The 11,927-nt window shown below is 37.1% G+C and overlaps 1 protein-coding gene across 9 annotated transcripts in view; it reads left to right on the top strand.

The window, feature by feature from the left end:
* The first annotated feature begins 229 nt into the window (after window positions 1-229).
* LOC125661118 (uncharacterized) overlaps window positions 230-11,927 on the top strand; it is a 47,071-nt gene continuing 35,373 nt past the window's right edge. For 2 of the 9 annotated variants that reach the window (XM_056148091.1, XM_056148088.1), the window contains exons 1-5: window positions 230-669; window positions 4,855-5,187; window positions 5,441-5,626; window positions 8,648-8,764; window positions 9,124-9,469. In XM_056148091.1, the coding sequence (XP_056004066.1) occupies window positions 579-669; window positions 4,855-5,187; window positions 5,441-5,626; window positions 8,648-8,764; window positions 9,124-9,227 (831 nt within the window). In that variant the 5' untranslated portion in view covers window positions 230-578 and the 3' untranslated portion in view covers window positions 9,228-9,469. Of the gene's footprint in view, window positions 670-4,854; window positions 5,188-5,440; window positions 5,627-8,647; window positions 8,765-9,123; window positions 9,878-11,927 lie in introns of those variants that run through there. The other 7 variants (XM_056148089.1, XM_056148090.1, XM_056148092.1 and 4 more) reach the window with 7 other exon arrangements.

Below are 11,927 nucleotides of genomic sequence, written 5' to 3'. Positions count from 1 at the left end.
AACAACCACCGTCACCCCAGGACTAAACCACGTGCGTATAAGGACACACAGTCCAAGAGTTCCAAACATACTCTACCTGAAGCAAGCCTCTGGACAGCCAAACACCAGAGTCACTACACTGTCACCATTTTGTAACGTGCAGCGGTTTGAACACGCTCGTCTTTGCTTAATTTGTGTGATCAAGAGAAATCACTATAAAGCTAGCTCAAGAGCGAGGCAGAAGTTCTCTATATAATCGACATTGCATATATTTAACGATTCCGTGCTTCCGAACAATACTCAGGTTTAAATGTCCAAGTCAGCCGTTGACCATGAAGGTCAGTCGTTCTGGCAAAAGTCCATAGTATAGGCTTACTGCGTAAACATTAAAATACGGAAAATCTAGGACTTCCACAGAGAAACGATCAATAACACCATGTTAATGAACACAAACACACACACAACCTGATGTGGACAAATGCACAGTAAAATCAAATTACTGTAGAGATTTTTAAATTCTATAGTTCTTATACACACCGATAAGGACTGTTTATTCTGTGTGTTCCGATCTCTCTCTACACCGATATCATGCCAGAGATATGTGTTGTTTTTTTTATTCAGTAAAAAGAAGAAAAAAAATGAGTTTTAAAGTACTTGCAGTTTGTCACTTCTGTGCCGTATTTTTACAAGGTAAGTTTTTTTTTGTATGCTTTTGCTGAGACGATAATTGAATTCATTTTAAACAAATGTAAACATGGTACATGTCATTTCATAAATTCCGGAGGCGTTCATTGTCGCAAGTGAAGCTATCCTGCATGTTGAATATTGATCACGTGACGTCTTGTCTGTCTGTCCTTTAGCACACATTGCTATACCGGCACCTAGTTGACAATTTTTGTGTACAATATTGTCCAAATAAAGTGCACCGCCACGGCACATGATACGCCCGTCACATATTGTTAACAGTATAGATTGTACCCATTGAAACATTTTTTATATCACCTTAATTAAATGTCACAGTGACCTTAAAGTAGGATGCGACACACCTTCTACCTAAGATGCATTAGTTGACCAATTTTGGTGATTCTAGGTCTAATAGTTTTCAAGTTATGAGCCGGACAAATGTTTGCCATATATGGCCATATCTTCTTAATGAAAAGTCAGTGACCTGGTTTTAATGTGCGACACACCTTCTACCTAATATGTATCTACATATAAAGTTTGATGATTCTAGGCCTTGTAGTATTTAAGTTACGGGTCGGACACGAAAAAGCTAACAGACGGACGGACAGACGGACGGACATGAACGCCATACCATAATACGTCCCGTATTAAGACGGGCGTATAAAAACCCAATAGACTCGTTTAGTAAGCAGTTTATTACTCGTTATAGAACCTCGTCACATTCATTATGCATAGAAACCGGTAGATATTCCCCGAAATATGAGGATTTGTAAATAATGTAATTTAAATGCATGTGATATTGAAGACGAATTCCACTTCATTCTAAGATGCCCTCTTAATGAATTAAGAAAAAAATATATCAAACAATTCTATTATGCAAAACCAAGTGTATTTAAATTGGCCAAGCTTCTGAGTGGAAATAACATTAAAGAACTGATTAATTTAGGTAAATATCCGAAATGTGCCGCGAAACTACGTAAGGCCACGGTTATCAATTAGTACATAGAGAATATTGCTCCCCCGCATATACCAGATACAGTACATATTATGAATCAGTATAATTGGTTATATATATATATATATATATATATATATATATATATATATATATATATATACTGTGTTTATATGTAACTTATTTATGCAATGATATTACTGTATAACGTTATGTAAGTTTATTCACTATCCATATACTGCTCCTGTATGTATTATATCTATATATTTACTGTACTACCTGTATATATATATATATATATATATATATATATATATATATATATATATATATATATATTTAACTTTGTGTACTGTTTATTCTATTTCTTTTAATATATATATATATATATATATATATATATATATATATATGTGTGTGTGTGTGTGTGTGTGTGTGTGTGTGTGTGTGTGAATCCAATGAGCCATATGGTTCACGGAAATAAAGAAACTGAAACTGAAGCTTACCATGAATTATGGATACCCACCCCCTCTTCCTAGGGGAGACAAAACGCTGTACGTTCTGTCCATCCGTCAGCCAGTCTGTAGTTCTGAGGGGAACCAGATTACAATAGTTTCTCAGTACCCCTTGTTTGTCGTAAGACGCCACTAAATGGGGCGGTCCTTCGGATGAGACCGCAATAACCGAGGCCTCGTGTCACAGCAGGTGTGGCACGATAATGATCCCTCCCTGCTCAAAAGCTGTAAGTGTCGAGAATAGGTATAAATTTTGTAGCCCTTCACCGGCAATGATGATTTCTCCATATAAGTAGATGTGCATATCATCGATCATCGAGACGAGACTGGAGACCAGATGATCCAGTTAATTTCCTAAAAGTTATAGTGGATCTAAGAGGAGTGAAGGATATCAGATGGAAAAGAGTTTGGGAACACTTCTCTTTTATGGCTTACTCACTATACATAATTATGTAGATTGTTAACCAAGGGTGTCTTAGTTAACCAATGATGCTGATGAATTAGTTATGGTCGCATAAGGTCACATAAGGTCAGAAAAATAACATGAAGAAGTTATGCCGAGCGTTTGTAATAAATTATAGTTCACATTTCCCCTTCCATCTTTTACAATGTTCTGTATTTGATAAGTGTACATAGCAGTCTTTCATATGCCAGGCGCGTAGCTACGTTTACGTCAAAACGCCCGGGCGTACACATAAAAAAAAAAAAAACCTATTAAATGCTACAAACATAGGTGAAAAATAAGTGTCTGCAGTATCTGCGGTACATTAGTCTCCCTATTGGTACTGATATCTTGTTAGTGTTACACCTTTCCGGGTCTAAACCGTTGTCGTTACGGCATGTTTTTCTCTATTATTGTTCCGGCAAGTTGTGAAACCGATCAAAGTACAAAATGAAGAAGATTGATGAATATTTTAAACGGAGTGTTACTAAACCACCATTACAACTTATCTTGCTAAGCAAATCACTTATAATGAAAGGATACCGGAAAATGGCACAATACAACATAGAAAAAAATAAGACAATAATCCCTCTGGCAAAATTAACTCAGGCTACGCCACTGTCTGCGTGCGAAATTTGGGGTTTTCACAAGGCAGCTAATGTTGAAAAGATTCATCTTATGTTTTGTAAAAAGTTATTGGGAGTGAGTAAAGACAAATCTATGTATACATGTGGATATTGTGTGTTTGTATGTAGTATATCAAACGGTGGATTCTGAGTATGTCCTCCCGTTCTCTTTGTAATTTCTGCTTCCCTTGTTCATAAGCCTTTGGATTTTACAAAATGCTGACCCCCCCCCCCCCCTGATATTATTGCATAAAACATTTCCGTTTTCCGTTCCGTTTTGAATTCCCCGTCTTAGCAACATCCTAAATGTATAGAGTTATCTTTAGACTCACTACATATCAATATTGATTTTTAATAATACATGTATATATATCTTACCGAATTGTATTCATATAATATGGTATACTATTTAATGATTTTCCATTATTGAAAGTACTCGCACCTCAGCAGTTAGAGATAAAATAAGGGGTTAAGAGTTCTTCCTGCTTTCAACTTTCTCAGACACCAGCTTCTTCATAAAATATATCTATACCCAAAGGCTGATCCACCGTCGGAGATCCCACCCCTCGTTTAGTGTGTTTCCCCAGACCTCTGAAATTGTAACCCTCCGTTCTGAAATTTATGGATCCGAAACTAACTGTAAAATATTGTTGATTGCCATGGATACGATTAGGAAATGCCCATACTTGTGCATGCGCGGATCATAAAATCAGTTTCACTTTTAATAGTGTGGTGAACTTTCTCCTGCTGTGTACATGGAACGATTCTACTACCGATATTTTAAGGGCAATATGAGAAATTCGTGCCCTTATTTCTTTTCACCGATGTTTTTCCCTATTGGAATTCTGGGATGAATTACCACACTGAAGAAATGTGATAGGGGTTGAAAGTGGAGGCTATCTACAGATAAAATAACATTTTGAAAATTGTTTGCTTATGAGTTGTGGGGAATATCCAGAATTGTGAATTCGGGGATCATGTTGAAAATATACATGTATTTACCTTATTTAGTTTTAAACACATACAGACAGACAAGGTGATGTGAACCCACGATTTACAGGTATCTTCCTCTTATTGTAGAATATGTCTGTGCACAGTTTAAGGACTTTACGGAGGGATATCTGAGATATTTCGTCACACCAAAAAATGTTGGCGTCAGACAGACATATTACTATTAGGTTCACGCATTCCATCATTCTCTTCCATAGAGTTATCGGTCCTTTCTCTCTCTTATATAAGGGAGAGAAAGGACCGATAACTCTGTGGAAGAGAATGGCATTCCATGCAGGAGCATAATTATTCGTGATAAATCACTCGACCGCGTATTTTATACCTACTCGTAATATCTGACCCCAATCGGAACTACGAGAATGTCTCGCGCACTCGACATAGGTCTCGGATGCAATACGATAGCATCCATTAGTGAATTTGATGTATTGCCAACTTGGTATATATGTGTATGTCGTATTGGCTGCCCTTGTAATGGACGCTATTTTACAACAACAATCGTTTTACAGGCAAACCACGATCTCATGATACAGGCCGCTGAGCAGTCACTGCTAACCCGAAAAAAATATTATCTACTCCCTGAAAGAAATCTCATTCCAATTGAATTAGGAATAATCATTGCATTTTCTTTTCTTTTTTTTAAAGGAACATTTGCAACCATCTTGAATTCCGGCGAAATACAGAGAGGTGCGTGTCACTTGGAGACATTCAGAGCAGACATTTTGTTGGATTGTGACGTCAAAGATGTCCTCATTAACATCGTCACCAAAGACGACGACAATATGTTAGTCCATTGCACCATAGCTAGTGACCGCCTACAGTGTGTCAGTTCAGATGCCACGCACAACGAAAGCAGCAACATTATGACGTTCAGCACAAAATTCAATCACACTAAACACGCGGGAAAAACAATGTGGGTTAATTCTACCTGCGCTAATGGAACTATCATCAAACATCCTGTCCTGCTTAAACCATGTGGTGAGTAGTGACGTAATGAGTCTGTGTCCGACGGAATGGTATACGTCATCTAACGATAAAACAGGTGTAAATGTTATGTGTCGTTAATTCAAACTTTCTTCCATCGTCATCACAATCCCGATCACGTGTCTCCTTTGATCTATGTCTTAATTACGTTTGAAATTATTAGTCAATGGTTCTACGACAGGCATGCGCATTTAATATTTATATTATATCCTCCAATCAAAATCTAGAATCTGTTATATTGTTTTAGTCTCGGGCTTCACAGCACACGGACAACACAACACCAGTCACGTGACTATATCGTGTGAACATTCGTCCTTTAAGGCCTCGAACACCGGGATACGGATTCGTGGTGAGGAGTTGTCGACCTTGGCAACATGTTGGTGGAACAGAATTGTACAGGACACTTTCTGCACAGCTGTAGTGGGATTCTATTGTAAGAATTTCTTATTTATCTGCGCCGATAAAAAGGGCAATTCAGATATCATATTTCATTTTGTATGTACACACGGGTGTCGATTTCCCTGCTAAATATTCAATTTTCATGGTGCAGCACTTTGAATGATTGATTGTATCTTGCTTAACGACTCTCTCGGGAATTTTTCACTCATAGGTGAAGGGCTTCAAATTTAGGCCTATGTTCGGCGCTTACGGCCATTGAACAGTGAAGGTTTCTTAGCGTGCCACACCTACTGTGACACGGAACATCCGTTTTTAAGGTCATCTCCGAGGACCCTTGAAATCCACACCTGGTGCCGTCCGCACCCCCGCGCACGGTTCAAGCCCAGTATTCCGACGGTCTGATAGTCCGACGGCCCGATAGTCCGACGGGCCGGTATTCCGACGGTTCAATAGTCCCACGGTCCGATAGTCCGACATGTTGACCATTACCAAAATTTTTGATTAATATTATAGTTAAAATCTATTCATGTCGGGCATTATTTTATGGAAATTACCAGAAACCGCCAAAATCGACACGGCCTGATTTTAAATCAGACAATCAATTTCTCACCAAAATTATTCAAGTGTGAACTAAATCAGAGAAACCCGATATTTATGGAAATTAAAAATGCTAACTGATGAAGTACAGGCAAAATATGTAGTAAATGACCCTTGCCATTGCAGAGAAATTCAACCAATTTTTAAACGGACGGACAAACATCATCAAGCTTTAAATCGGATTGCTTTGAAATCTGGCCAAAACACATAACTTTTTTTTTTAAAAAAAATAATTATTGCCTTTCAAAGTTATGTTTAAGTCTCCCCGTGTCTTACTCCCTGACATGATAAAATTCTTCCATCATTTTGAGATCTAACTGACTAGGTCTTTGTGTATGAATATGAATTTAGTAGTCTATGAAATTATCATCAAGATAATGAGGCAAATGATATTTTGGTGAATGATGAAATACTGCTACACGTGTTGTAGTTTTAATCTGTATAATCAATCAAAACAAAAAGAATGTTACAATGAGCTGTCGCGTACAGAAAATAAAATTAAAAAAAAACAACTTCACATTAATGATATGATTTGACAAAAGTAACATTCATTCATAATACTTGCAATAACCATGTTTGTTGGCAAAAAAAAAAAAAAAAAAAAAAAAAAAAAAAAAAAAAAAAGGGGGGGGGGGAAAGAAAAGAAGAAAAAAGCCTAAAAAGCAAACAGAGCAAACAAAGGAAAAACAGAGCCCCGATGTCGTTATCCAGGTGAGTAAATACCTTAAAAGAAGTGACTTAATTGTAGAAGAAGTTGTTACGATAAGGCGTGAAATTGCCCCAATTGAAAAAAAAATATTACAAATGAAGTATATTATGCTGGTAAATATCTCCTCTGAAAAAAAGTTTGGAATAAAACTCGAAATATCACTAAGTAACCGATTGAGATTGTAAATAACAGTGCCATGCCATTAAATGGCGTCCGTAACGAAGAAAATGTTTACACTAGTTTATATCAAAGTTAATTTTAGGAAATGCAGCCGAGAAACAACATGTTTATTCCATTCCTAGTAAATTTATAATGTTTATAGCATTGATATCAAGATAATGTCAGCTAATACTGTAAATATTTGTATGTTTGTAAGACTTTTACTGACCCCTTTTCGGTTTTTCGCTGTAGGACATCATTCTCCCCACTATTACCAGACACAACGTATCAGAATGCCTGTTACTCAAACACATGCCTGTGGTATAAGCTGATGTTTGAAACATAGGAGGAATGCTGTTTTAAAACAACTTTCCATTTATCTGCTTTCTTAGTAAAAATGAGAATTATAACCAAATTTCCCCTTATTATGCTTTTTTTTACAATATAATTAACAGATACCAGTGACTAACAAATTGATCAAAAATGTAACATTATACAAATATTGCTGTTTTTGAGGTCAATACAGTGACTAAGCCGCCTGAGTAGTACAATATTCACCGAGCCCAAAGGAGTTCGAAGATGACTAAATCATCGTATTGACTGAAAAAACCCAGCAACATTCATTTTATTATATGATTTAATGATTAAATTATACAAACTCATTAAGTTATCCATGTCATCTTACTTGTTGACATACCGGCCCGTCGGACTATCGGACCGTCGGAATACCGGCCCGTCGGACTATCGGAATACTGACCCGCCGGAGCATCGGGCCGTCGGAATACTGGACGGTTACCCGTCCGCACGCGGGGCGAACGCCCTAACCTCTCGGCCACCGCGGCGGTGCAGCATTTTGAATAATATAAAGAAAGATGTAGCAAATTCAGACAAGGTTTTACACGCTGTTTGTTTGTTTACGCCTCGTAAAGAATGGTTGAGACGTCACCACAAATTTAGACTCATTATGCTTAGCGCTTACAGTCTAAGTCGTGCGGGTTGTTTAACGTGCCAACGCCTGCCGCGACACGGAACCTCCGTTTTTACAGTGATATCTTAAAGACCCGTGGTTCTCACTTCTCAATGTCAAATGTTAGGGTATTGATTGATTGATTTTATGTTGTTTAACATCCCTCTCGAGAATATTTCACTTGTATGGAGACGTCACCACTGCCGCTGAAGGTCTGCAAAATTAACGCCTATGCTCGGCGCTTATGGCCATTGAGCAAGGAGGATCTTTATCGTGCCACACCTGCTGTGACCCGGGACCTTGGTTTTTGGCATTTAGTCGACAAGCAAAGGGGTAATGAGGACCTATTGTAATCCGGATCCCCACGGGACAAATGTTAGGAGAAGGATCAACCGCAGCCTAGTTAGCGTCATAGCTTTGCCGCGACCCTGGCACGAGTGGAGTTCGAACTCACAACTTCCGCTCACGAAGCGAACGCTCTACCTCTAAAATACCATCATCACTCTTCAAAAATTCCAGGAGTAACTCTTTCTACACAACTATCGATTCAGCCCAAATGTGTAGTGTTATTGTTTGTAAATAATTGAGTGTTATGTCGTCAATGACAACTCATTATTTTTTAGCGTTGAACAATGGTGTTCAGCATACTACGTTATATAAACCTGGAATGAAACTCTCCTGTTCATTGGACGGTCAGAATATTCCGATCCCAGTACACGAACAAACAGCCAATAACCCAGGTAACGCTGACAGATTTGATATATCAAATGTACTAAACTTATTCATTCAGAAATCAGGAAAAGTGCAGAATCTTTGGAATTCCTGGAAGTGCTAAATATGGGAGTCCTCTGGTAGTACAGTCTGGAAGTTTCCTAAATGTGCAGAATCAAGAGGATTCCCTGAATCAGAGAATCTGAGATACTACCGGAAGTACTGAGACTTTCCCGGAAGTTCGGACTCTAGGAGACTCCCATATCATTCTTATTACATAATGATCATTTTGAAAAAAAAAATATCAGATGAAGGAGGTCGTATTGAAATTTACATATAAGATTAGAAACAAAACACAAATTTGAATAACTATGTTTTCATTTTTCAGTGAGACACCGTGATAATGGCGGGAAGTTGCTGGCGACATGTTCGGTCAGCCTAACTTTTACTCTATCCATTCTCGTGTATATCATTAGGCGAGATCATCTTTAGCCATTCACCCACTCGCCAATGCCAGTACATTGCTTGTATAGTGTTTGTTTATACATGTATTATATCGGCAATCAAATACTGAAAACCCAGTTTTTACCGGGATATTCCCCGTGCGTTCTTTGGATGTTATAGCTTTACTTTCACTTTCCCAGGAAGATGCAATTTACTAACACAGATTAGGAGTGACACAACATGTTGCGATGTACATACATCGAAAGGGAGTCCTAAACCCCAGGAACGAGGTACCATGTAAATATCAAAGGGAACACTTTTTTATGCATAAGGGTATGGACTTTAATACTACAAGTATAGCATGTTGACTTGCAGTCCATATCTTAATGTGCATGTAAAAATTATACGATATCAATTTTGATGCACCAGATGCGCATTTCGACAAATTATGTCTCCTCAGCGATGCTCAAGCAGAAATTTTAGAAATTGGAAATAACAGTAAACTTGTAAGAGCTATATGGAAAAACAGAGTGCCAAAGACTGGAGTGAAATTCGTCTAAGGATCCGATCTTTGCATAGGGGAGATACTCCTTAATTTTGAAAAGAATTTCTAAATTTATGTGTTTTCAAATTCGAAGCTTTTATTTGTTACATATCAATACATTTTTAAGGTTGAAAAAAGAAGGGGCACACTCAGGGTAGGTTATTTAAGACTGCAACTGTGTCATATACATAACATGTACGAATTATTTTGGATAGTACCCGATCGTCTTGATATATATTATCGATTTTGCTACTATACAAAAATTAACCCAGAACATTATATTTAGTGACGTAGTTAATTTACCTGAAAATAATACACCATACAGTACGTGTAGAATATTCTATAAAATTACTCAACCACCGCAATCCGCGAGTACTTCATCGTCTCAATATATCACAATCCGCGGGTACTTCACTGTCTCCATATACCACAATCCGCGGTTACTTCATTGTCTCAATACACCGCCATCCGCGGTTACTTCATTGTCTCAATACACCACAATCCGCGGTTACTTCACTGTCTCAAAACATCACAATCCGCGGTTACTTTATTCTCTCAATACACCACAATCCGCGGTTACGTCATTGTCTCAATACACCACAATCCGCGCTTACTTCACTGTCTCAATACATCACAATCAGCGCTTACTTCATTGTCTCAATATTTATTGACAACATCCTTTGGTGCACAAAGATTCAACTCATCAGGATCCGCCTTAAAGTATAAAAATCCCACATTGAGTATAAAAACACAGGATCCGCCTTTGAGTATCCATTTATGTACACGTATAGAACACACAGGATCCGCCTTTAAACAATTGTTATACGTTTTTCTCTGTATCAGTTTTGAGCTGACGATACTGTCACATATGTCCCTGTGTTAACTATAGTGATGGGATTCGGTCAGAATTTCATAATCCATGCTTGGTTTACTGTAACTAACTAATTATCGATTATAATCGACATAAAGGAATTATATAATAAAATCAATGGTCTATACTGAAAAAGTGTAAATAAATATTCTACATTTATGTATTACATTATATATTTCTACATGATGTGGGATTCTCTACATTTGTAGTTGTTGTTTCGATTGCTGAGAGAGTGTAAATGAATATTTTCTTTGTGTATTTGTTATTTTTCTACTGTCTTAGTATCCTTTAATTACATATATAAAAGAAAGAAAAAAAGGGAAAGAATATTTTATCCAAAAAACAACAAAAACAACCCCAAATCAGATCGAGTAACAGTAATCTATACGTAATCCACACATGTCTTTGCTCGCATTAACCATCTTTTTGATGGATGTTCACTTCGTTTATATGCCTGAATCAAAGTACGTCTATCTGACCATGCAAAAGTGCGTTATTCCCCGGGTATGGATACTTTCGCTTTCATGTGCTCCGCCATTACGGTAAATTAGGTTAATAAATAGGTCACGGCAGGAATATTCGTGAAAAACTACAGCCGTTGAGAAAACAAAATCTAAAAACTGATTAATTGGAATAAAATTTTCATAATCGAGCGCTTAGAATCTGCCAACAATCGACTGATTTTCGATTATAATCGATGATTGAAACATCACTAGTTAACTATGGATAACAATCCTTGTAAATAATTCTTTACATAATTCATTTACTTCTAAGTAATGTCCACATTTAAGACGGTTTTTATTAAACTTCTTAAACATTGTCCTTAATCATCTCTGAACTTGGTGACAAATTCATAAATACTTTCAGCATTAATTATTCTCAGAATTGTGTACTTATACCAGCTTAGGAAATAATGAAGGCAACGAACAGCGATCAATCATATGAGCTTATACAATACATAACGTTGCCGATTGTTCACAAGTATTCTTGTTCAATCTGTAGGTCTTGGGATTCCCAACACAAATAAATCCTATCATGTCGTTAAACTCTTTGAGTGTTGTAATTCTATATTTCTAACACGGAGATCGTTACAATTGACCTCAACGTTTAAACAGAGATATATATAATGACCTCCATGTGAGGGACACTTTCAATAAGTGTATACAAAAACAAAATTGTGCAGGTTTAATTAAAACGATGACGTGTCTGGCTTATGAGTTTCTGATCGTAATTCTGTCTTTTAAATTAAAGATTTAAACGATTATTTTGTTTGATGAATGCTTATCTAGATCTTGAAGAGAAATCGGATCTGAGTTGTATACTGAGCGCGTGT

The sequence above is a fragment of the Ostrea edulis genome, chromosome 8 (assembly GCF_947568905.1).
Source record: "Ostrea edulis chromosome 8, xbOstEdul1.1, whole genome shotgun sequence".
NCBI lineage: Eukaryota > Metazoa > Mollusca > Bivalvia > Ostreida > Ostreidae > Ostrea > Ostrea edulis.
Note: the sequence above shows the minus strand (reverse complement) of the source record. Positions and strands in the feature narration are given on the sequence as shown.